We start from the raw sequence: 26532 nt of genomic DNA on the forward strand, positions 1-26532 counted from the left end.
TACTCTACACACGTACAATGATAAAACTACTCTGATATGTTCTGTCTCTGAAGTTTCACTGCAGATATTTGCGTTTCTAAAATGCAAACATCTGCAGTGATCTTTCCTCTTCTTAACATTAAAAAGTAAAAATAAAAAGTCTAATTATTTATTGAGTTAAGAGAAAAATAACGTCTCACCATCAGCATTAACGTAGAAAAGAGTACTGAGTAATGAAGTAAAGATTAAACAGCATCAGGATCAAACTGAGAGAAAATCAAACAAAACAAACAAACTTAGAGCATTGTTTTAAAAGATTCTTATTCATATAACAGTTGCTGCTCAGCAAAATATTTCTGTGAAAACAAAATTTTATTTGGTAACAATTTTATTTGAAACATGAAAAACTGTTTTAAAATGATAGTTATAAAAATAACTATTGTTTACAAAAAATATTTATAAAAGTTATTACACAAAATGTACTTACACAATAACCCTGTCATGCAGAGCAAAGAGTGCCCCATCCTCACATCCAGCCCTGCTGCACTCTGATCCTCAGCTGATCTCAAACACTTTGACTTTACATCAATAATAAAAAGAGAAGCTGCATTTAATACAGATAAGACCAGAGTGTTTCTTCTGACTGTGGCCTCTCTGTGCTTCCTTTCCTTTTATACAAACCTCAAACAGCTCCTGTAGCTTTGACCACAGCAGTTGTGTGACGTGTTCACATTTCCTGTCCACTGCAAACATGCAGGCTTGCTTCTTGTGTTTTATTCCTATCTTCTGTTGTTTCAGGTTAGGGGACATATTTATGTTTTATTCTCAGAGACTTTTATATGATTTGTGCAGTGTCGTGTCATGACTAGGGATGGGTATCGTTTAGGTTTTATCCGATACCAGTACCAAACCGGTACTTTTGAAACGGTGCTGGTGCTTAAACGGTGCTCAAACCGGTGCTTAAAGAATGGAAAAACACAAAATTGGTCCAAAAACCTCTCATGTTTAGCTATTTTTTTTTGCAAAAAGATAACAATGTTAGCCTTTTCTGCAGCTATGGGGCATATATGGTATCACTCTTGGCTGGAAGCAGTGCTTAAACAATGGAAAAAACACAAACTTTGTCCAAAAACCTCTCATGTTTAGCTGTTTTCCACTTTTTCTTTGGTCATTTTAGCCTTTTTGGCCAGGGTGAAGGGAGTATCTGCCATCAAACAAGAAGACAGCCGCATGTAACTACGACGGCGTTTGCTAGTTCACCTTACATGCATTAATGTAATAACGTGGTTAGCCTACTCAATGTAAATTACACACGAACAACATTAAGCTACTCACGCAGAGAAGAACGGCTGCTGCTGCCATCATCATCCTCATCATTTCTGCTACACTGGCAGGGCTAGGGGCCAGGACTCTCCTCTTCGGGTTCTTGCGGGATGTTACTAACTCCGGTCCGATGACAGGCATCACACCCATAGTAGGTACGGTGCATTTCTCTGCTTTAAAAAAACGCTATGCGTCGCCAGGTGTTTCATCAGATTTGAGGTGTTACCTCCTTTGCACAGTATCACCTTAAAGCACTTCTTGCAGGCTGCTGAGTTTGCATCTTTGGCTGTGAAGTACAGCCAGACTTTTGACCGCTTCGCCTTGGGCATTTTTAATCTGTAGTTCTGCTCTAAAAGAACGTGTGTACCTGGGCCCGCCTACTATCCTTGGAAAGGTAAAATGATTGGCTAGAATCTGAAGTGTATCACATCTCAGGAAAAAAAAGCACCGAAATGTGCGCTGCTTTTCGGTCTGTTTATGTCAGAAACGGTGCCATGATAGCACCGGAGACCGGTACCTATCTTGAACCTTGAATTGGTCACATGATAGGGTGAGGCAAGGTCTCTCCGGAAATCTCTGGTTAGAATTCCTGAATAAGTCGAAGTAAGTTGCCATTCACAATTTTTTTTGTGGAACGCTTCCTCAACTCAGATCTCCCACTCTGAAAGTCTGAGCAGACCAGCGTACTCTGAGTTAACGATCCAAGATGGCGGCACTGAACATAAACAGGAGTAAAACTGTTATGGTTCGAGGTCGTTTGACCCAGCAGTTTGAGTTTTTTTGTGTTTTTGTGAATTCTTTGTGTTGTGATCTTTTAGTTTTCTATTAGTTAGTATTGAGGTTAGACCTGGTTTTGCTTCCAAGTTTAGTCATATTTCTGATCGATGTTTTCTTGTCGCTGTGTCATTCCCTGTTTCCTGTCTGAGTCATGAACTCTGTGTTTGTTCCTTAGTCATGTCCGTGTCTCGTCTCCTTGTTCCCTTGCCACGTTCCCCTCGTACTTCCATGTCGCCTCTGTCAGTCTTGTATGTCCACGTGTGTTGTGTCCAGTCATGTCGCAGTTTTCGTCTCCCATTTCTGCTTCTATGTCCCCATGTCTGTTTCTTCTGCGGTTCAGGTGTCTTTTTCCGTTTTTTCTGTTTTATTTTGACAGTATCACGTCCTGTGTTTGGTTTGTCTTCCTTGTGCGTCATTATGTTTATTGCAGTTGTGTTTCCCGTGTGTTCCACTTCCTTCGTCAGCCTCTTGTGTATTTTTGGTGTGAGTTTTCATTCGTTCGTTGGCAGGTCATCTTTTCACCATGTGCCATGTTTCTGTTCAGTCAAGTCTCAGGTATTCATGTCCATGTTAGCCACATTCAGGTTTCATGTTCACTGTGTCTAGTGTTAGTTTTCCCCAGTTTAGTTTACTGTTAACATCGTCCTAGTTTCTGTTTGCTTTTGTTTATATTGTTGATCCAGCCTAAAGTAAACGGTTTGTTTTTTGTTAAGTTCATTCCTGTCTCAACCGTCTGCTTTTGGGCTCGCGCCACTCTCCAGTCATCTGGCCACGACAAAGTCTGTACTGCCACTGTGGTGTATTTTTGACTCACTAAAAAAGCCGTGATTAGGTTTGAGCACCAATTAGTCAAAAAAACAAGTATTATGCTGCACTACTATTCATACCTGCGTGGCTCTAATTTACCAAGAACCAAAACAAATCCTGTTTCCTAGCTTTTTTTCTAACTCGAGAGTGACGTCACTCCCAATTTCCAACATCCGAGTTCAGAGGTGTCTTCAATGCAGCATAATGACCCAAACCTTTATTCACACCTTCGCTCATGTGATGACACACATGATTAGTATTGGGTCTACGAGCCTTTTTAAGAGACAACTGCCACTGGAGTCTCCACTGTTTGCCTCTAGAAGTGAAGAAGCCTCTTAGATGAGAGGTGACACGTCTTAAAGAAACTTAAAGAAGTTTAGTCACTTTCTTTCCAAACTCCTTAGACTACCATGAGATGGATGACTGAGAACCTACACAGACATTAAACATTAAGAAGGTTGCAGGTTTGAATCCACCAGCTGAGGATTTTTGTGTGGAGTTTGCATGTTCTCCTTGTCTGGGTTCTCTCCAGGTACTCTGGCTTCCTCACACAGTCAAAAGTCATATATTATTATGTTAACTAGTGATTTAGGTGATTGCAACTAGGTATAGATGCGAACATGAATGGTTGTCTGGCTCTCCATAACCTGTCTAAGTGGACCTCATCTTTCACACTATAAAAGTTATTATAGGCTCCGCCCACATTAGTCCAAAAAGACAACAGAGCAGTGAAAGCTTTAAGGTGTGGTAACTTTGCGATTGGCTAGTCCCCTCCATATGAGCATGCAGTGTACCTCAGTTTATCACTCAAAAAACAAGACAGTGGCCATTGTCAATATACAGTCTATAATATCATTCTAAGTTAAAGCCTGCAAACACAGCCTCCATCCTTAATCCTGTCAAACACTTTCTTAAAAAGGTTATAATTAAGGTTTGGTGCAGTATCATCTACACATACAAACATGGTGACATCCGGGTGTTTTAGATTCTTTAACAGCAGGTGTGTTTCTTCTTCCCATCACTTTTGTGTTTGAAAGGTAAAATACATTAACATATAATTTCATGTTTTTAGCTTATTTGCAGCTTATACATTTTTGTGTTATACTGTGAGGAACTGACATGTTTGGAAGTTGCAGTAAGAAGAAAAACATGTCTGTATATGATGTTGTGGACAGAGAGAGTGATGGATGATTTTATTTATTTCAGAGATAAATGAACATTTACAGCACGTCCATGCAGAGACTCTTAAAGACATGAGCGTGAGAAACAAGCTTTTCACCGTTTCTCTTGATGCCCACATACTTTATTTATCCTTTAGTCCAGCATGTGTCATCACCACAATAAAGCTACTTTTAAACTGTTTTCACACATTGTCATACCTGCACATTTCCACTCTGCTGTGTTGACTTTAAATAAAATAAACCGCAGGCTTCATTTCCTCTTATGAGGTATCTGACTTTCAGCAGATAAAAATAAACCTGTTGGAGAAAAGACATAACCAACAACTATCTCTTACACATGTAGGCATCAAAGTCTGTTCAGAGGAAGAAAGATGTTATTCTGTATTGTCTTATTTACAGTTTGATCTTGTAGTTTTACTGCTTATTGCTTCTTAAATAAAACAGATCACTATATTAATTTTCAGGTATGCTGAAAAGATTTGCATTTATCAAAATAATCTACAGTTTTCTCCACTCTGTACGAGTGCAATGTATGGTGTCCAAACAACCAAGTCAACCAGCAGAGTATGAGGAGGAAGCAGAGGGGCGGGGATCAGGAAGGTCAGGTGGTTATCAGGAGGATAGGAAAGAGCAAAAGGGTTGGGTGTAGTTTCTGGATTTCCATCATAAAAAAAAAAAAAAAAAAAAAATGTCCACAAGAAAAAGTCTCAACACGATGTAAGACAGTGTCACACCAACAGGGGGCAGTATAATCTGAACTTTAAAGCCATGTCTGCTGATTCAGAGCTTGAAAACAACATTTAAATAAAGGAGATGAAAGAAAATAAAATTAGTAAAATACACAAAAGGTAAGATTGTGTTAAAGCTGCATGTTGGCCATGACTTGTTATGGACCTGAAACAAAAAACAGAACAAATAAAACTGAAAAACTGACAAAGACTAAAAGGTGCTGAAGATGTGGGGCTGCTGTCTGATGACATGTGTGTTGCAATAACCTGTCAAAACACAGATCAGTACAAATGATTAAACTTGTGATGGTGCTTTGTACACAGTTTATTTAACATGTTGTGTCGCAACGTTAGAAATTATGAATCACTTTCAGCCAATAATCAATAAGAAACGTTTCACCCTTTCTGTAGCCACACAACAACAGAAGGAGGATAATTAGCATGAATCCATGTTGTTCGTGTTGTTTCTGACTCATTCGATGTCACAGCTGCTCACTGATTCTGTTCTGTTGCTGCTGCTCTCCCTGATTCAGGTTTTACATGTTTGCATGTCATCAGCTGATCTCAGAACAGCAACATGACACTAAATATTAATGGTGTGTGAGTCCACTCCCATGTGTTTCATTTATAAATTTCCTCCAAATTAACTGTGGGAACAATAAATTATAAATGGATTGTCTCCCTCTATTGGCCACTGGTTGTAATTACAATCCAGTGATTGTACTTGGAAGCTGTGACAAGCTGGGATAAGGAGCTGTATCTGTATATCCACACTGACACTTAAAGCCTGTCACAGGACCTACCTTGAACACTGATGTCGCTCTGATGTGGATAATAGATTACTTCAAATGTTCTGTTAGCAAGATAAGATAAGATAAGATAAGATAAGATAAGATAAGATAAGATAAGATAAGATAACCTTTATTAGTCCCACATGTGGGAAATTTGTTTTGTCACAGCAGAGAGTGGACAGTGCAAAGTTAATTAGCAAAAATTAGAGAACACTGGAAAACAATAAGAATAATATACTGTACACAACTGTACAGAATAGAATAGAATGAAATAATATAAAATATACAATAGGATAAAAATAGAATACAAATGCTATATACAACTGAGTAAAAATATAACTTTGTCAGAAAACAGTATTGCACTTAGTCTTAATGCACATGTGTGTGTTTGATCAGCTGCAAAAGTCTTTGTTGTGGAGTCTGACAGCAGTGGGGAGGAAAGACCTGCGAAATCTCTCCGTCCCACTCAGTGGGTGCTGCAGCCTGCCACTGAAGGAGCTGCTCAGTGCTGTCAGAGTCTCATGCATGGGGAGGTAGCAATGAATTGAAAATAGAATAACTAGGCTTTCTGATGTGGAGAATAGAATAGAATAGACAATGCAGAGCATATTCAGGTAATGCCACCAGGCGGCACCCTGGTAACTGTTATTGATGCATTTACATACACATGTATAGTAACTTGCATCTTGACAGTTACAGGATAGAAATACAGATACTCAGAGTTGCACTGATGACCTCTTTGTTTTCTCTTTCAGACAAAAAGAAAATAGAAATAAAAACAGTCACCAGTGTAGTTATAGTTGTTCACCTACTTTATAGGACAAGGTCATGATTGCTAGTGAAGAGAGAAAACCATCTACAGCACATACTTGCTCTGTTAGAGCATATGACCAGCAGTGTTTATCACCATCATGCTGACTTCAGGGGAAAACACTGAGCTAGCTCAACCCAGCTGGTTTAGTTTACCTGACTGAGCAGGAGCCTGACCTGTACCTCCACCTTACTGTGACTAAATGTTTGTGTTTGTGTCATATTTTTAAATTCTTGTGCGATCAGTTAATGATCAAAAGGGAGCGTAATGGAAAGGTTTAATCCTTCTACTTCTTTCAGTCATGCTGACCATGGTTGATGCAGAGCTTTAGTTCTCTGTGATGTTCTGTCTCCATCTTTCATATGAGATTCATCACATGTACAAGTTATCTTTTCCTTTAACTGCATCCTGTGACAGCAGCACACAGAGAGCTTCTCTCTGTAAATGTTCTACTTCAGTCCTCTGTGTCAGATACATGCAGACTGCTGTCATGCTCTGAACTCTTAGTGACCGCTTTGCAAATAATACTCACATCTGTTTATTTCAGGTTTCCATGACAACACCATTACAAACTGTTTAAGTGGTTGTTTTGTTACTTTGTGAATAATCTCATACAGGAAACAAAAATCAAAGATAAAATGTTCAAATGTGAAAAGATTTTATTTCTCCTTCAAACTACAAAAGCACAGAATGATCAGAAACAATAATATACATATATGCACGTTTAATAAGAAATAATTCTTATTTATATAATGTACGAGATCTTTGGACAAACACAGTTAAAGTATTTGTTGGTGCCCATATCAGTATTTACTTGTGAAACACTGCAAACACTGACTTTAAGTTGTGCTGTCAGATACTAAAGATCACATATTTCACACTTTGTTCTCACTGCTGTTGGAACATGTTAGATACATTCAAGGTTTATTACAAAATCTTTATACAAATAACTGAATATAAAGAGCACGAATACACCTGCATTTGTTTTATGCTATAAGACAGCAATATGTCTGATATTATGATTGAATATTGTAACTGCACATAAAGCTGAGCATGTCTGATATTTGGGCAGCAGAGCAGCAAGAGTGGCTTCATAAAAAGCTTCTTCTTGGCTTTGCTGCTACAGCTCTCCTCACTGACCTGTAAGACAAGCACAAAGAGACAAAGTGATTTCCAACATGTAAAGATATTATGAGCTGAAGACATTTAATAATGTGAAGAATAAATCAGCCTGCATGGCAGCAGAATTACTGAGAGAGCTTCCTGATGTGACTTCAGAATAAACTGCTGCATCAGCTGCAGGACTTGATGTTCCTGTGAATGAAGAGAAGATCATTGAAAACAATAATATCATTAACCAGGAGGAAACTGGATGTATCCACTAATGCAAAGAGTAAGATTGATTTAATTAGCCATGTAATGAATACTTGTGAATACCTAAGTATAAATTGCAAAATAAACAGATTTACATTTTAGGAGCAGATAAACATGTTGAACAATATTCAGTGGAGATGATGGCAGACTTTGCTCACCTTTGTTTTTCTTGGCTTTTTCTTTTTTGGGCTGTTTGACCTCAGCATACATCAGACTGTCCTCTAAAAGAGACGTCAGAGCTCAGCACACATATGATACAAACATGTTGAATACATATGAACTTTAAACTTTTTACAACTAAAGTGAAAGAAATCTAAGTAAAAATCATTTGTTGCCTGTGACACTTCAGCTTTGCATGTGTGTGTTTTGTGATTGAGGTCTGGGTCAGAATCTGTGGATGCTGTGATTCAGTAAAGCTGAAACACTGATTAGTAAGTGAATAACTAAACTCCATGTTGACCTATAATTACCTGCAATATAATGATGTGATGACACATTCAAGTACAAACACTGAATGAGACTGTTGTGACTGTACCTGCAGCTCCCGTCTTCACCTCAGAGTAAACAGCACTCTGCTCTGGTTTATGATGCTTCCCTGTTAAGATGATCAAATCCACAAAAGAAAAACATTTAATACATTTTTAAACTTTTCAAAAACTTTCCAGGCTTTTCTTCTACATTGTATGTTTTGTGTACTCACACTTATTTCCAAAGTTTTCCAGTTCAATATTAGAGTAAATGACATCTGGGGGTTTATCTGCTGAAATGTTCATATTTTAGTTACACAATTGTAAACCAATGACATGGTGCCAGTTACCTTAAATGAAAAGACTGTTTCATCTCTAGCTGCTCTGTGCTTTTCACATGATGTCCTGCACCAGTGTTTCAGTGGCTCACACATGAAAACCAACATGACAGATTTTTCAAAGATAAATGAAAAAACAGAAAAACCTTTTACAGAGTTTCATTAGTTGTGTTTAAATCAACAACAGGACTGTCAGATATTTTCAGAGCATGAACCCATCATGGTGTTACTGTTTGTGTTGTTCTGATATGAAACAATAACATTTGTGGATTCTTTCAGTCGAGTTAAAGATACAATCAGTTTATAAAATCCTGTTTGTTTCTGATCTTTTGTGCATGTAGTCAGTTGGTTATTTGGATGAAACTGAACCTAAGAAATGTTCCTGTTAATGGAGACTGAATGAAGAGTCAATATTAATAATGATAATAAAGATCGGTTTAAGTGCTGACCACTTACTCGAGGTCTCAGTGTCAGTCATTTCCTGTTTTATTTTCCCCTGTATCTTGTGTCATTCTGTTAACCTGCTTTCCATTAGTAACTAAAACACAGTTTTCAGGGTTTTCCATCAGATCCAGTAGTACCATTTTAGTATTTACTCAGCCGGAGTTCCAAGTGATCCGAGGTGATCCCAAAATGTGATGTCAATAGAGTACATGCCGATTGACTGGTCAGTGGCACCACTTGATGAGTTACGAGAGCTTCTTATTGATAAAAAAAAAAGCCATTTTTGAAAGCCGGCAACCCGGAAATGGCTACACAAGCAACACCGTGGCCCCCGAGTCTATAGAAAGATGACCGAGCAGCAGGTATATCATCGCCGTGATGGTCACCTTTGTTGAATCATTTGTGACAAATACTAATTAAGTCATGGGGTGCTCGACCACGTCACTATGACGATGACCACACACATTAGGTGGTACTTGAGCGTGATGGAAAACCAGTCGATCTGAGTAATTACTAATGGAAAACAGGCTTTAGTTAGTTAGTTAACACCTGTTACTCATCATCTCATTATCATGTGTTTTATAAACTGCCTCAGTTTTCCTTTGCTTTGTCACATCCTTCCTCATAGTTTGTTTTCCTAAGAATTGTAGAAATGTGGTTTCCAACTTTTTTAAAAATTTGGATTTGTACTGAGTTTAATTTCTAATTTCATTTAGTTTACTAACCCTGAAAGATTCCTAATGTAATATGAATATTAACAAAAATAGAAAAGAGGCTCTTACACTTGGACTGTCTGCAGCGATGCAACAAGAGCAGGAGAATAATAATGAGAGAGACTCCACAAACCAGTCCAACCATCAACCACACAGGAGATGAAGAGCTGTCAGCTCCTGACATGGTTACTGTAACAGATAACAGAAATTAATTATTAATAAATTATAATCTTATAAATAAATGCATTTATAAAATAGAGCCAAGTGACTTTGAGACTTAAATCAGACAATCTAATGTTCCTTCTCAGTCATCAAACTCATTTATAAAAATCCATCAGATGTTTTGATCCTGCTCACCTTTAACTGACATCCAGCTCTGTGCTGACTCTCTTCCTGAGTACTGACACTTGTAGAAACCTTCATCAGACTTTGACACTGCAGAGATCTTCAGCTCCCCTCGGGGATCATTTTGAATAAGTTTGTCATTGTGATAGAAAAACACATTGGAAAGTATTTGTTGTGTTCTCAAACTGCAGCTCAGACTAACAGAAGCTCCCTCAGTCACAGGATGAACAGGACTCACCAGGATAGGACCATCACCATCATCTGTGACACAATCACACACAATTGTTTCAGTCACATCAGCTGCTGCACACTTTGAGAAAAAGCTGACAAACAATAATAAGAACAGATTGTACAAATGTTTTTCATCACCAACATCTGATCTTCTGTGTTTAAAAACTGCTATTTTTCTCCAGATAAAATGACTTCACATACAGCAAAGCTGGGACAAATGTTCATGTGACATCTAAATGATTCAGATCCAAGAAGTAAATGTATAATAACATACTCTGTACAGTGATGTTGACTGCACTGCTGAACTCTCCTGATCCAGACTCACACCAGTACACTGCAGTATCTGACTTTGATGTGTTGATGTCACATGTGGATCCAGTCATTCTCCTACAGTCAGAGTACAGTCGGCCGTCCTCAGAGAACTTCCTCACTCTCCACTCAGTGAAGTTTCCCTCACAGGTCAGTGAGACAGAGTCAGAGGTGAAGTGTTGCACTCTGTCAGGACTCACTGTGAGAGACGCTGCTGAATGAACATCTGGAAACAACATGCAGTGAAGAGACAAAGCTCACAGATGTTAGGATTCAAAATATCACAGTGGAAATATACGTTTGACTTTTGTGTGGTTCACAGGAGTCCTGATAGTCATGCAGCCATATTTACAGACTTTCAAATTATCAACATGAAGATTAAAATTCCTCAAACTGACCTGCAGACCAGACAAACTTTGGTCGACTGTGATCAGTGTGATACTCTGGGTCTCCTCTTCCAGCTCTGCACACATATCCTGCTGTGTGTGTCTGTCCATGAATGATGTAGGAGTCCTGTGCAGTCCCACTGCCATCAGGTAGCAGCTCATAACTGGAGGATTTCTCTGATAGATCAGCAACAGCTTTATACCAGTAGAAGCTCCATCCTGCAGACGGATGTTCAACCTCACAGTTCAGAGTTACTGAGGCTCCAGGACTCAGCCATGATGGAGACACAGTGAGGACAGGACGGGGTTCATCTGTTCAACAAAGATTTTCTCTCAATCTTTCGTCTCTTAACTCTGAATTCAATGTCACTAAAATGTTGACTCACAAATATTTATGATGAACTTTAAGAGTGAGACTATCTAAACATGTCAAATATCTCAACATGTACTAATAAAAACATATTTTTACAAACTGTTTCTATTTCCAGGTTAAATGAACTATGACTCTACTTACTGTCAGAAACTGTCAGTGTGACTGAATCACTCCACTCTGTTGTTTCATGCTGTGAACTTTTCATTCTGCCCTTACAGCGATAGTTTCCACTGTTGGATGATGAAGCAGATCTAATCCTGTATTCATTTTGATTTGGAGCTTTTATCATGCTGTTTGTTTCCCACTCATAATCCCACTCAGTGTCTCCTCCGTGGATCTCACATCTGACAGTGATCGTCTCTCCTCTGTATATCTCAGACCAGTTTGGATACAGAGTCACAACAGGTCTGTTTGGGGCTGTTACTGTTCAAGAAAGTACAATAAAAACACATGAATGTCAAAAATGTTAATGCCTTTTGTTCTTCATCTTCCTCCTTAATCAGGAATTTATCTGACTTCATGTTAAACTGACCAGTTTTCCCAATCCTGACTGACTGGCTGTCCTCTGTGTAGTAAACTGGGTTTCCTCTTCCTCCTCTGCACCTGTAGAGTCCTTCCTGTGAGACACTGATTTGTCCATTTGAGTGGAAAACTGCATCTTGTGTGGTCAGGGCTTCAGAGGATTTCTCATCTCTGTACCAGTAGTATTTCCATCCAGATGATGATGATGGGTTCACAGAGCAGGTCAGGGTCACACTGCCCCCTACTGGAACAGCTGTGTTATCAGCTCTCAGTTTGGCCTTTGGTTTATCTGCAGTTCAGTTTAGAAAAAGAACAAAAGTCAATGACTGAATCAAACCAGTTGAAATAACTTGGTGGAAATATGGAAATAATAAATATCACATAACTTTAATGGTGAAGCTGCAACAAACTGTACAACTATCACACAAACACAACACTAATCTTTCATATTTAATTTGCTGCATTTCTAAGTTAAAAACACACATGAGGAACAATCAGTGGATTTAATGTTTCTTAGTGGATGTGGTGGAGCAGCTGAGACAGATCCAGCATTTGTTCTGCATTTCATCTTTCATGTATTAGAGCTGCACAGCAGAGAAGTTACTCTCATATGTTTTGTTCTCTTCACTGTGAATAAAAAGCTGCTGTTCAGGTTTTTGTTGTTGGAAAAAAAACTAAACATTTTACTGACCAACATGAAAGACAGTTATAAAGCTGTAAGAAAGAAGAAGTGCTTTTTCCTTATTTAGATACTCTGGATGAAAGATCTTACATGATACAGTCAGTGTGATGATATCACTCCACTCTGAGAAGAAATAGTCCCTTCTGCCCCGGCAGCTGTATCCTCCACTGTCAGACTCAGTAGCTCTGATGATTCTGTATTCATTGGATGTTGGAGGTGTGTTTAACTTGGCTGCTCTCCATTCATACGTCCACTGAGCTCCTTCACCTCCCTGAATCTCACATCTGACAGAGACTGTCTCACCGCTGTATATCTGAGTCCAGGATGGCTGCAGGGTCACAGTGGGCTTACTGGGAACTGTTCACAGGAAAATATCCAGTTAGAGACAAATAGAAACATAAAAATTCTGATGTTTAAAACATGACAGTAACGTGAGTGAAAAAAAATCAACCTCCAACAGGCTACAGGGTTAAACCACACCTCGGGCCAGTCTGACCACTGATAACTGTTTTGATCACGGCCACATCCCACTTTGTAAAATTGCTACAATCAGCACAAAGACAGTCAAAACCAGGCCACAGGCAGGATTGTTTCATCAGGATGCACTGAGATATTTTCAAACACCCTGACCTGTAGCTGGTTTTTGATAGCATACTGTGCTACATGAAGAACTGTATAGCACAGCTGCACAGTAGCACAGAGGAAATAGCTCCACAGGGTTATACAGGTCACCCAGAGGATAGTCGGCCATCCTTTGCCCTCACTTGAAGAACTGCACAGCTCCCGCAGTCTCAGGAACACGAAGGAAATCCTTCAGGATCCATCTCACCCAGGTCATGCACTGTGTGAACGTCTACCTTCAGGCAGACATTTCAGAGCCAGAAAGACAAAAACTAACAAACTAAGGAACAGCTTTGATCCCTCATCCATCACCATGCTGAACACTGAACAATCAGATCCAACACAGCTCTCATATACAGTGTTTACATTGTTATAGCACAGTCTCATGTTTACACCTGCAGGTACGGCTGGTGTTTACATCAACACTGTAACACAGAAACATTTGTTTTGTTGTTTGTTATTAAAACAAAATCTGAAACTTTTCATTGCAAGGTCTCATTTTTCTTTGGAATTTGAACTTGTGTAGCTAAAACACATTTTTTAAAGGTCTGAATCGTTTTGTTGATGTTTTTTTGGAGAGCACATTCTCTGTGAGGGTGAGTCCTTAATCTCACAATTTTGGACTTAAATCAAGAACAAAACTAAATAAATGTTTCTATTTTCCCACATTTCCAAGTAATCTTAATGAACAGAAAACTCATCTAAGGGTTAATAAACTCACAGCTATATGACCTCTTAGTCTGGTAGAAATAAAATAATTAAACTCACGAGTTTCTCTAACTGTGACGTCACTGCTGTGCTCTCTGTAGTAAACTGGATCTCCTCTCCTTCCTCTGCAGTGGTACAGACCTCCTTGTGGGACACTAATAACTCTGTTGGCTTCATTTCCTCTCATGAGCTGAGCTTTAGAAGAGACTGAATCACGTCTGAACCAGTCAAACTTCCAGCCAGCAGAGCCCTCCACAGAGCAGCTCAGTGTCACACTGCCCCCTGCTGGTATGACTGAACTTTGTGCTGTCAGTGTGGCTCTGGGTTTACTTGCTGTTGAAGAAACAAAACCACAAAATTAAATCATCATAAAGAATACATTTCTTACAGCACTAATCACACTTTAAACATTCACAGAGTAATTTATCTACAAACACAAAGATTAATTAGTTTCCCTGCATGTGACACATTAGACTGTTTAGTCCACTTGCTTATTAATCCTGTTTATTGGTTCTTGCACTCTCGCTACGATCAGCTGATTCCTGTTTGTATCAAAGGAGGAAAATGGTGGTGCAGAAATTACTTTTATTGTTACTGCACAAAGGATGGGAACGATGGTAAAGTGGACACTGCTGCAGGACAGAAACAACTGCATTAACGTGATCAACTGTTAACACAACTTCAGCTCTTCACAGTACCTGCACAGACAGTACGCTAACACTAAGCTAGCCAATAACCCAGAGTGATGAATTTCAACAGGTAAGAAACTGATGAGCAGTCAGGCTGCAGCTCCGTTTCTACCTGTTCATGCCTCTACAGTAGAATCACCATGACGACCAATTTAAAGTCTCTTTGTGCTGGTTTTGTGTAAGAACTTTTTTGCTTTACTTTTTTTGAGAAATGATCCCAACACTGATTCCAACAAAGAGGGGAAATACCTCCAACATGCAAACATTTGACCTCACAGCCTCTAATCTGCATGAACGTCTTTGATATTCTGCTTAGAGATGGTGGCGACTCTCAAACTGGAGCCAATGAGAATCAATAAATTCTTATCCATTCCCATCCCTACCTGCATGTGACACATTAGACTGTCTAACAAACTAAAGATTTCACTGATTTATCATTCTCTTATCAAACTGTCATCTCTGTACATTCCTCTTTAAACTGCTGATAATTTAAGAGCCTCCATGGTGTCTCTCCTTTCTGTTTGCACAGTGAGAAAAACTGTTGTCCTGAGCTGCCTGCAGAAAGCTGGATCATTGTTGGAGTTTTCCTGTTAAGACAGATGTAAACATGAAAACATGAAATGTCAGCATGAATCATGGTCCAACTCACATGAAACTGTCAGTCTGAAGGCATCACTCCATCCTGTGAAGAGATAGTCACTGCTACCCCGACATCTGTAGTCTCCACTGTGGGACACTGAAACTCTGCTGATCCTGTATTCACTGGATGTTGGAGGGCTGTTTGTGTTGGGTGCTGTCCATTCATATTTCCACACCTTTCCTTCACCTCCCTGAATCTCACATCTGAGAGTGATTGTGTCACCAGTGAATATCTGAGACCAGCTGTGCTGCAGTTTCACAGCAGCCCAAACTTTCCCTAACAAACAAATAAATACAAATATTAAACTGAAAAAAAAATCAACAAGGAATAAAAACAAAATCATATTTATAATGTGTTACTTTCATATAATCATTAATTTGTGTTATCTCACAACAAAATTTCACCCTCACCTTTTTCCTGAATTGTAACTGCAGCACTGTCCTCTGTGGAGAAAACTGGATCTCCTCTCCCTCCTCTGCAGTAATAGATGCCTCCTTCTGAAATACTGATCGTGTGCTCTGATGTTCCAGCTCCTATTTTCTGAGCTCCAGAAAACTCTGAATCACGTCTGAACCAGTCAAACTTCCAGCCAGCAGAGCCCTCCACAGAGCAGCTCAGTGTCACACTGCCCCCTGCTGGTATGACTGAACTCTGTGCTGTCAGTGTGGCTCTGGGTTTACTTGCTGTTGCGTTTACAGGAAAAAGTTTATCAGACTGTCACTTGCTTCAGGAAGAACTTTGTTATAGAAATGATCACACTTTACACATTCACTCAGTCATTTAGCTTCTAGCACCAAACAAAAAGTATTTGCCTGCATGTGACACATTAGGGGACGGCAACATGCGCCTCTTTAGTCTTACAGTGCGGCTCCGCGTGGTTTGGGAAAATAAATTAGAAGTATTTAGCTGAAGTGTATTTTATTTATGTTAGCTCTTTTTTAACTTGTAGTTCTAAATTGGAAGATTATTGTGATCTTAAAATATAAAAATACAATTCTATTCTATTATTTTTTCATCGCTCAAAATAAGCGTCATACCCGCTGAAACGACATGCATTTATCGAGACTTTCAACCCCAGGTAGGCCAATTATGGATCTTCGGATCCACATTATGTCAGCAGCTGTTCTCCTCCGTGAACTATGTTAAAAACAAACACCGCTCACGCCTCACAGATGACAGCTTACAGTCCTGCGTAAAGATGAAAGTGACTTCGTACAGCCCCGATCTGCAGACGCTGTGCACAGAGGTTCAGGAGCAGAAGTCCCATTGTAAACACATCACGGCAGACCCGACGATGTTTCCATGAACACACTTTACAGCTTCTCTTTATTGACCACTTTTCACACACGGTTACTGTACGCATACAGCCGGCTGTAGCTTTTCAGCTCACAGCCCGACAAACACCAACAACAGCATAGAGAGCACAGACGTTAAGACTGTGAGGCGTGATTGCGGGTGCCGCTCAGGTGCGTCCGCCTCCCCTGCAGCAGCGCTTCAGACCACGCCCCATCACACACATTAACCAGGTAAAATACATATTTAGGCAGAATTTTGCAAATATCTATTTTTCATCTTTTAGCAGCAAAGTGCTTTTTTTCCAATTATTTTTTAAAAGTCAGGTCAAGGCTCCAAAAGCCCAAAGGTGATATAAGGCTGGCGGCTCACCACAGTTTCTGTTTGCTACATGGATCATTTTAGTTCAGCTGGGTGTCTTTCCTTTTGTTATATTTCTTTAAGAGTTCAAAATGTGTTCATTACATAAATAAAATGTAAGTTTCTCTGTAGCACTTCATGGATTTCATAAGCAACACACCTTAGTTGTTCACACAAAGCATAAAGGTAAAAAAAAAACAATATGTACAGTGTTATCTTCATTTTAGATGTCAAAAAGTATTTGCGGCTCCCAATGTTTTCTTTTGCGTGGAAATTGCGTCCAAATGGCTCTTTGGGTGTAAAAGGTTGCTGACCCTGCATTAGACTGAGTGTCTTCATACAAAACTGCACTACAGCTTCACTATTCAAAGACGAATGCTGCACAAACAAATTACTTTTAGATGTTTTGTGTGCTCTCTGCATTTTCCTTTAATAACAGTCAAAAGTGACACTAAACTGAATGGTGTCTGTTATTGTGAGAGCACCGTGACCATCAGTCATCACTGACATGGTTCAAGTTTAGGTAGTTTTCTATAATCCTATAATTTAATTTCCAATGATGTAAACAACTGATCGACATAGAAAAACTAAAAAATCAGAGAGGCTGACAGACTCCAATAAAGCCTCCAATAAAATGAGACCACATGGGAGTCTGTTGAGTTTTATTCAACTAAAAAAAAAGATGGAGTCCAAATGTCAGTTTTGGAGGATCTCGTTTAGCGCTGCCTCTTGTCTAACATCTGACTGGTTACCATGCACAGTAAGTCAGGACAGATCGATATTAGAAAATCGCTGCTATGAACTGATGGTACTGTGGACGTGGGGCAGCCAGGTATCCCAGCATGAATTTCAACTCACAAACAGCAATGTTAGTGCTCTACACTGTAAGTAAAGTTTTAAAATACCTTGTTTTTCTGTCTCCAAGTAGGGAATTTTTTGGACTGTAAGGCACACTTAAAATCCTTTAATTTTCTCAAAAATCGACAGTGCACTTTATAATCCGGTGCGCTTTATTTATGAATTGTAGTTGTGCTTACTGACCTCGAACCGGTTTTATGTGGTACGTGGTGCTCATCAGTCAAAAAATGTTTTAGTACAACTTTGGTAAAAGCTACACCGCTTGAAGGATTGTCGGAGCATCACGGCTACCACAGTCAGAATCCTCAGTAATCTGGATTAAAACTCAGCTTCAGGTCCCAAAGTCAAAAGAACACATGTGGCATCACTGAGAGTTAAAAATGGTCTAAATTCTTTCATCCTTAATAAAATGATCAGTGTTGATGCTTTGCTTGCTGTTGCTGGCCAGCTAGCTTTGCTAATTGTTAGCGGAAGGAATGTTCTGAGCTCACGATGCTACAAAGTATCCAGTCAGACAGTTAAACATGCTGTTCGTGGACACTGAAGACTGCAGCCTGTCCACAAATGGTTAAATGATCAGTTTTGAAATATAAACAAAAACTGTCTGTTATCATGTTTGAAAGTCTACTAGAATAAAAAATAATTAACATCTGATTTGTGATTTTATTTAATAAGCAGACAACTGATTGTCCCAATTAAAGGTTAGATTAACACAATAAGTAATTTGAAATAATCTGGATGAAAGATCTTACATGATACAGTCAGTGTGATGATATCACTCCACTCTGAGAAGAAATAGTCCCTTCTGCCCCGGCAGCTGTATCCTCCTCTGTCAGACTCAGTAGCTCTGATGATTCTGTATTCATTGGATGTTGGAGGTGTGTTTAACTTGGCTGCTCTCCATTCATACGTCCACTGAGCTCCTTCACCTCCCTGAATCTCACATCTGACAGTGACTGTCTCACCGCTGTATATCTGAGTCAAGGATGGCTGCAGGGTCACAGTGGGCTTACTGGGAACTGTTCACAGAAAAATATCCAGTTAGACACAAATAGAAACATGAAGTCATTTTGAAGCCTGATTTTCTTTTTTCTGTTGTTCAGAGGAGAAAGATTTACTGCATCCTGGTGACATTTTGACTGTAACTGAAGTTGGATTTAAAAATCAGTGTTTACATTTATTTACCGTGTGGTACACGTGTGTGGTGGCCCACCGGTGTATCTGACTCACACAGCCTGTTCTCCACACACTCCACATTTATAAAGTGATCTACAAATCCTAACATTACAGCTAACAGCTGCATTTTCCCTTTGAAGAACCACTTACTGCTACAGAGACAGGGAGTGAAGGTGGACAGTATATCCTTGTTTTTATGGCAACAAATTTACCTTGAAAGTGGTACAACTGTGTATAATATGATTCACAAGCAGAAAGTAAGATTTACAGATGTGTGCAGTGATTTGTGTGCAACTTTTCAGGTCTCCAGTTCACACAAACTATTGTACAAATGTGTCGACACAAACCTGAGTAACTGCTGATCATTGAGGCACAAATTTTAACGTCTGGATTGTTTTTCAGATTTCTTTCTTTAAAATTCATCGTCCATAATTCAGAGATGATAATAAATATACTTAATACAATACAAGATGTCTTAATAAGAAGAAGAGCTTTTTTACCTTTTAAGAACTTTTTAAAGAGGAGAAAAACAGCACAGGCCTGTGCAGGCCTACTTTAAATAAAGCATCATTCTGCAGGTCTGTTTGAGTTCAGAATAAGTAAATAAAATGTAGCTGTGGTCCAATAATTGTAAAATAAGAAGAATAATCATGAAAACTATTTGTATATAATTATGTCTTCAGTCCGTTTCAATGAGCAATCATCTTCTGTTGTTTTCATGCAGCCACGGGCAGCCCTGAGTATAAAATACATCAGCTCAGGGTCGAAAACATAAAGATATTTATTGCACAATAACAGCATATCTGGTGATAATACACAGCTCACAACACCTTAAATACATGTGGACGAATCACCTGACACGCACAGATCACGTCTCGTGCCCACGTGGGGTTTTGAGTCTAATTTAACTGCCAGCTTCACACAGATCCACAAATGTGAGCTGCTTTCAAGTCCCGGTGTGAAACAAATGTGTACAAATCATTGCTTGTTGATCATGTCGTGCACATTTGTAACACTTTCAAGAGATATTTGTTTCCTTGTGGAAAGCAGACTTTGTCGTGTTGACGTGAGTGTCAGAACGGCAGGTTTCTCTCCAGATCCACGGCTCTGACCCACGGAGACCTCTGGCTGATGCTCAGTGTTCTGAGTTTGGCTCGTAGCTGCTAACTAGCTTTCTGCTCTGGGTCAACTTATGGCAAAGTGCAGAGATGGAGAGAGGCGTGGGAAGGTTACAGCAGCACACTTTCTTCCTCTGGAGGCGGTGAACACAGTGAACAGCTGGATACTAACATGTGGCTCACAGCTGGGCCTGTCAGACTCTCTCTGGCTGCAGTAGCTGCTGCTATAAACACACTTTTCTTTTTCTCACTCTGTAAACTTCCTCCTGCAGATGTTACTCTCACTCGCTGCTTCGCACATACGCAGAGAGAGGCGGTCCCTGTCTTCACCACAACATTCAACTAGGGGTGCAACGATACTCGTATCGATATTGAACCGTTCGATACAGTGCTTTCGGTTCGGTACGCATATGTATCGAACAATACAAAATTTTTAATTTATTTTATCAACTTTCCTTCTGACGATGCTGTCTGTGTTGAGCTTAGCTTCTGTCTTGCTAGCTTGCGCTGCGCTCAGTGGATCTGCGCTCGACAGTGCAGCCTAGGCGGAGCAGTCGAACGCAGATTCACTGAGCGCAGGGCAAGCTAGTGAGACAGAAGTTAAGCGCTCGTTGCAACATGGCAAATTGAACCTCCCCCACCCTCATTCAGATGTGGAACTATTTTGGTTTTCATGTGACGTATGACCCTGAAGGTAAGCGCGTCATGGACTAAAGTAAAACAGTATGTTGGATATGCCACGCAATGCTCAATTACATGGGTGGGAACTACTGCGTTAGCGCAGTTTGCTTGTTAACATGTTGGCCATCCAGCCCCACGCACCGGGCGATCCGCAGTGGCTCGTTAACGGAGATTTGCCGTGTTGTGGCGTTAACGTCATTTCAACGAGATTAACGCTGACAGCACTAGTGGGAACACAACGAATATGACTGCACATTTACTCCGACATCATCCTAGTGCAAAGACAAGTGGAAGCAGAAAAAAACAACAAGCACGCATGCTACAAACTTTACCCGAGTCATTTAGACAGCTGTTAGCACATGATTCTCCTTATGCTGCTGAGAATATAGCCCAGAAGAAGTGGATAGTATAGCTTTTATTTTGGAAAGAGCCATTTCTCTGTAATAAACTCTCTTTTCCAAAGATGAGTGATTCCTCAATCAGATATATATATATATATTTTTTTGGATTACTTTGTTGTTTCAGCAACATTAAATTTTAAATCTGTACTTCTGAGTTAAAATATATATTTATAATTTTAATAAATGACAAATTAAAAAGGCATGAACATTTTTTTGTATCGAAAAAATATCAAACCGTGAAACCAAAGTATCGAACCGAACCGTGAATTTTGTGTATCGTTGCACCCCTACATTCAACCTGTGGCACGGAATACACGGAATACATGACCCATCAGGCCACTTTCTTAAAGCAAGGTTGGACTTTTATTTTTATTTTTCATTTTTTCACCCAAAGCTTGTTTTTATGGCTCTGTGGCTTAATACACAGTCTTTCATGTCCACTTAAAGTCAGTTTAATGTGAGGAAGCATTTAGAAAGAGAGGCCAAAAATATTTAACACAAATATTAAACACAATTTAAAGACTAACAGCAGCTAATGAGCAATAAATATGCAGTTTTTCTAGTCTTTTCTGGAGTTGATGCCACAAATTTTATTTCTACATTTCTATGAACGTGGCTCAGGGAGTTGGGCGGCGCATCTCTAACTGGAAGGTTGCTGGTTCGATCCCTGGGCTCTCTGTCCTGGTTGTTGTGTCCCTGGGCAAGACACTTTACCCTACCGCATAGGGGCCGATGGCAAGATATGACAGCCTCACTTCTGTCAGTCTGCCCCAGGGCAGCTGTGGCTACGACTGTAGCTTTCCTCCACCAGTGTGTGAGAGTGAATGAATATTGGAATTTTAAAGCGCTTTGGGTTCCTTGAAAAGCGCTATATAAATGCAATCTATTATTATTATTATGAAACACATGGGAAACTTAAATAACAGAAAGTTTAAAACTCACAAGTTTCTGTAACTGTGACGTCACTGCTGTCCTCTGTGTAGTAAACTGGATCTCCTCTCCCTCCTCTGCAGTGGTACAGACCTCCTTGTGAGACACTAATAACTCTGTTTGCTTCATTTCCTCTCATGAGCTGAGCTTTAGAAGAGACTGAATCACGTCTGAACCAGTCAAACTTCCAGCCAGCAGAGCCCTCCACAGAGCAGCTCAGTGTCACACTGCCCCCTGCTGGTATGATTGAACTTTGTGCTGTCAGTGTGGCTCTGGGTTTACTTGCTGTTGAAGAAACAAAACCATTGAAAAAATTAAATCATCATAAGAATACATTTCTTACAGCACTAATCACACTTTAAACATTCACAGAGTAATTTATCTACAAACACAAAAATTAATTAGTTTCCCTGCATGTGACACATTAGACTGTTTAACAGACTAAAGATTTCACTGATTTATCATTCTCTTATCAAACTGTCATCTCTGTACATTCCTCTTTACATTGCTGATATTTTAAGAGCCTCCATGGTGTCTCTCCTTTCTGTTTGCACAGTGAGAAAAACTGTTGTCCTGAGCTGCCTGCAGACAGCTGGATCATTGTTGGAGTTTTCCTGTTAAGACAGATGTAAACATGAAAACATTAAATGTCAGCATGAATCATGGTCCAACTCACATGAAACTGTCAGTGTGAAGGCATCACTCCATCCTGTGAAGAGATAGTCACTGCTACCCCGACATCTGTAGTCTCCACTGTGGGACACTGAAACTGTGCTGATCCTGTATTCACTGGATGTTGGAGGGCTGTTTGTGTTGGGTGCTGTCCATTCATATTTCCACACCTTTCCTTCACCTCCCTGAATCTCACATCTGAGAGTGATTGTCTCACCAGTGAATATCTGAGACCAGCTGTGCTGCAGATTCACAGCAGCCAAAACTGTTCAACAAACAAATAAACAGAAACAAATCATGTGGGAGCAAAAATACATTTAAATATATTAAGTCTTACTTTAATTTAAACATGAATTTGTTGCATTTCAGAAAAAAACTATAAACATTCACCTTGTTTCTGAATTGTAACTGCAGCACTGTCCTCTGTGGAGAAAACTGGATCTCCTCTCCCTCCTCTGCAGTAATAGATGCCTCCTTCTGAAATACTGATCGTGTGCTCTGATGTTCCAGCTCCTATTTTCTGACCTCCAGAAAACTCTGAATCACGTCTGAACCAGTCAAACTTCCAGCCAGCAGAGCCCTCCACAGAGCAGCTCAGTGTCACACTGCCCCCTGCTGGTATGACTGAACTTTGTGCTGTCAGTGTGGCTCTGGGTTTACTTGCTGTTGATGTTACAGGAAAGACAAACATCAGACTGTCACTTACTTCAGGAAAAACTTTGTTATATAACAAATAAAGATTTCAACATAAAAACTCAATAGTAATTTAAAAAAAATCCAATTTTTTTTTTATTAATTTAAAATTTATGTATTTTTTTAATTCAGTAAGTGCTTAATAGGTCACGACCCTGGATGATGGGTTAAGAAGATGGATGGAGTTCAATAATAGATCTTAGGTTTCTCAGGTAGGTCGGTCCCTGATCTCAGTGTGATTATCACACTTGATGCAAACAGGCACCAACAGCACAAGAAAAAAAAGTGACTTCAAAGAAAATTTGATGAGAATCAACAACTGGCAGCAGCACACATGAGGACAGCACAGGTATCTCAGCTAACTGTTAGCCAGCTAGAGAGCCAGGAGCTAACACTGGATGTATATAACATGATGAAAACTTTATCAGAGTGAATCAAGAATCAGGTGAGACTGTTTTTATGCTCTGTCACCAAACTGTACTCCTAAATGCAGAGACAGGTGAACTATACACTGTTAGCTGATCTGAGGCCAGTTGATTGTGGTCGCTCTTATTATCAGATTTTTTGTTAATCTGTTTTTTATTTAAATGTTTGTTTTAAGGATCATGATCACATAAATATATATGCATAAAGATGCATAACCAGTGCACAGTCAGCAGCATTTATCATTCATAATTCACACAGATGTTTTTCATACTGTATGCTATCCCCGACCCCAACCAGGGCTGTGATGTGATAACAGAACTCTTCTCTGTTGATGATCAGCCTTTTCTTTTTTCAGCATCTGTATTTTCCATCGTCAGACAGCAGCTCTGCTCATTCTGTATTTATTGATCATGTTTGATCCACAACTTCAAATAAATTATAAAAACAAAATAATTGTGTCATAATTCTGAGCTGCAGTGGTGGAAACTACACATGTGCAGGTACTGAAGAAACTGAGATCATCACATCTGTGTTTAATGTTTGTCACGATTTTCTCTGATTTTGTTACTAAACTAAAACAAAGAACAATATGACTCAATGAAATGTGTCCAACTTACATGATACAGTCAGTGTGATGATGTCACTGCAGACTGAAAGACTCATGGTGCAGCAGATGTATTCTCCACTGTCAGACTCAGTAGCTCTGCTGATTCTGTATTCAGATGTTCGAGGTCTGATAAATGTGGCTTCTGTCCATACAAACAGCGACTGTGTTCCTTCACATCTGACAGTGACTGTCTCACTGCTGTGTATCTGAGGCCAGGATGGTTCGAGGATCACGGTGGGCTTATTGGGAACTGTTCACATAAACACATCAAGTTAGAGATTGATGGAAGCATAAAGTCATTTTGAAGCTGAACTGATTTTTATTGCTGCTGTTAAGAGTCAAAAGATTTACTGCATCCTGGTGACATTTGGACTTGAAAATAATAAGATGTGTTTTTATGAAACAAATTAAAGCAGTTAATTAATATTCTGAGTAAAACCACAGAGTGACTGCACAGATCTGAACTGTCAGTATGACCTTGTTACTTCCTGTGTGTTTAAAAAAAACATTAAAACAAGAAAAAATCTGATAGAAATTCAAATTTGTAATCAGGCAAATTGAAACTGCAGGATTTAACCATTAATAAACTGATTTAAATCTTAAATAAAACGATGCACAAACAGAGAGACAGGGTGCGATTTAAAACAGTGCATGAAAATATCAGAGCAAAATTATTCATATTTGATAAATATGAAGCAAGGAAAATGAACCATTTCTCACCTTCAGCATTAATGTAGAAGAGAGAACCGAGCACTAAAGTAAAGATTAAACACCATCAGGATCAAACTGACAGAAAATCAAAATCAAAATGAACAAAAGTGTTTTTTAAAGATAAGTTTTCACATGACACAGTTACTGTTCATCAAAATATTTCTGTGCATAAAACACTATTAATATATGAACTTGTACACAGCAATGAGTCAAGTGCAACAAGCAGCGATGTATCCAACACGATACTCCAGACTAAACTGAACCAAGGAACCAGCCAACATTTGTCTGTAACTTTCATAAACATCACAAATATGCTTTGTTCAAACTCTCACATAAACACTTCAAACCAGTGATACACTCTAATTCTCACACATGAGAAACACTTTCATTAATCAGTGCCATTCAAACAATGTCACAAATGTACTTACACAATAACCCCGTCATGCAGAGCAAAGAGTGCCCCATCCTCACATCCAGCCCTGCTGCACTCTGATCCTCAGCTGATCTCAAACACTTTGACTTTACATCAATAATAAAAAGAGAAGCTGCATTTAATACAGATAAGACCAGAGTGTTTCTTCTGACTGTGGCCTCTCTGTGCTTCCTTTCCTTTTATACAAACCTCAAACAGCTCCTGTAGCTTTGACCACAGCAGTTGTGTGACGTGTTCACATTTCCTGTCCACTGCAAACATGCAGGCTTGCTTCTTGTGTTTGCTTCTTACCTCCTGTTGTTTCAGGTCAGGTGACATATTTACCAGCTCATAGTCATGTTTTATTATTATTTATTTTTATTCTTTTATGTGATTTGTGCAGTGTCCTGTGTGGTCATCATAAAGCTGAAATATTTTATCTCGAGTCATCTTATCAGCAAATGTTTCTGAACATCCACAGACATTTATTGTGCGATACATGAATGCTGTCTTCCCAAAATGTGTTGTTTTCAGTTTCTGGCCACCACACTCACTCACTCTCCAGGATTATGCACAGACAATGATCTCAAAATATTTATTTGGTTTCATCTGCTTCCAATATCATATCAAATATCACTCATACGAAGGTGCCAGTGTTCACATTTTGAACAGAAAATACTGACGGTTTGAAAGAGGAGTGAAAAAGTACATCTATGTCCACTGTGAATGACCAGAGGTGGAGCCTTATGGCATCAGCTGTCAGTCACCTACAATGTAGTTTTGAGATCCCTTCCTTGTGCCACAACCCGTCCATGGTGCTTTCCTCAGGTGACCTCAGTAGGTCACATGATGGGGGGAGGAAAGGTCTCACAGTGTTCTTACCCCAAATCTCTGGTGATAGAATTTCCAACTTCTGTCTTATTCAAAAACTGAGTTACCAGTCGAAAAGTTTTTT

General features: G+C 39.4%; 1 protein-coding gene across 1 annotated transcript in view; it reads right to left on the minus strand.

The window, feature by feature from the left end:
* Positions 1-9441: 9441 nt before the first annotated feature.
* Positions 9442-26532, minus strand: part of LOC146579880 (Fc receptor-like protein 5) — a 33510-nt gene continuing 16419 nt past the window's right edge. The window contains exons 6-16 of the mRNA XM_085268017.1: positions 24465-24704; positions 23113-23391; positions 22733-22993; positions 22069-22341; positions 15249-15515; positions 12672-12938; positions 11017-11316; positions 10584-10844; positions 10091-10339; positions 9803-9922; positions 9442-9533 (exon numbers count right to left, since the gene is read on the minus strand). Of these exons, the coding sequence (XP_085124143.1) occupies positions 9442-9533; positions 9803-9922; positions 10091-10339; positions 10584-10844; positions 11017-11316; positions 12672-12938; positions 15249-15515; positions 22069-22341; positions 22733-22993; positions 23113-23391; positions 24465-24704 (2609 nt within the window). The remainder of the gene's footprint in view (positions 9534-9802; positions 9923-10090; positions 10340-10583; positions 10845-11016; positions 11317-12671; positions 12939-15248; positions 15516-22068; positions 22342-22732; positions 22994-23112; positions 23392-24464; positions 24705-26532) is intronic.

The sequence above is a fragment of the Mchenga conophoros genome, linkage group LG3 (genome assembly GCF_057382185.1).
Source record: "Mchenga conophoros isolate Kocher_MC1m ecotype Shallow Benthic linkage group LG3, M_conophoros_male_GT1.1, whole genome shotgun sequence".
Lineage (NCBI taxonomy): Eukaryota > Metazoa > Chordata > Actinopteri > Cichliformes > Cichlidae > Mchenga > Mchenga conophoros.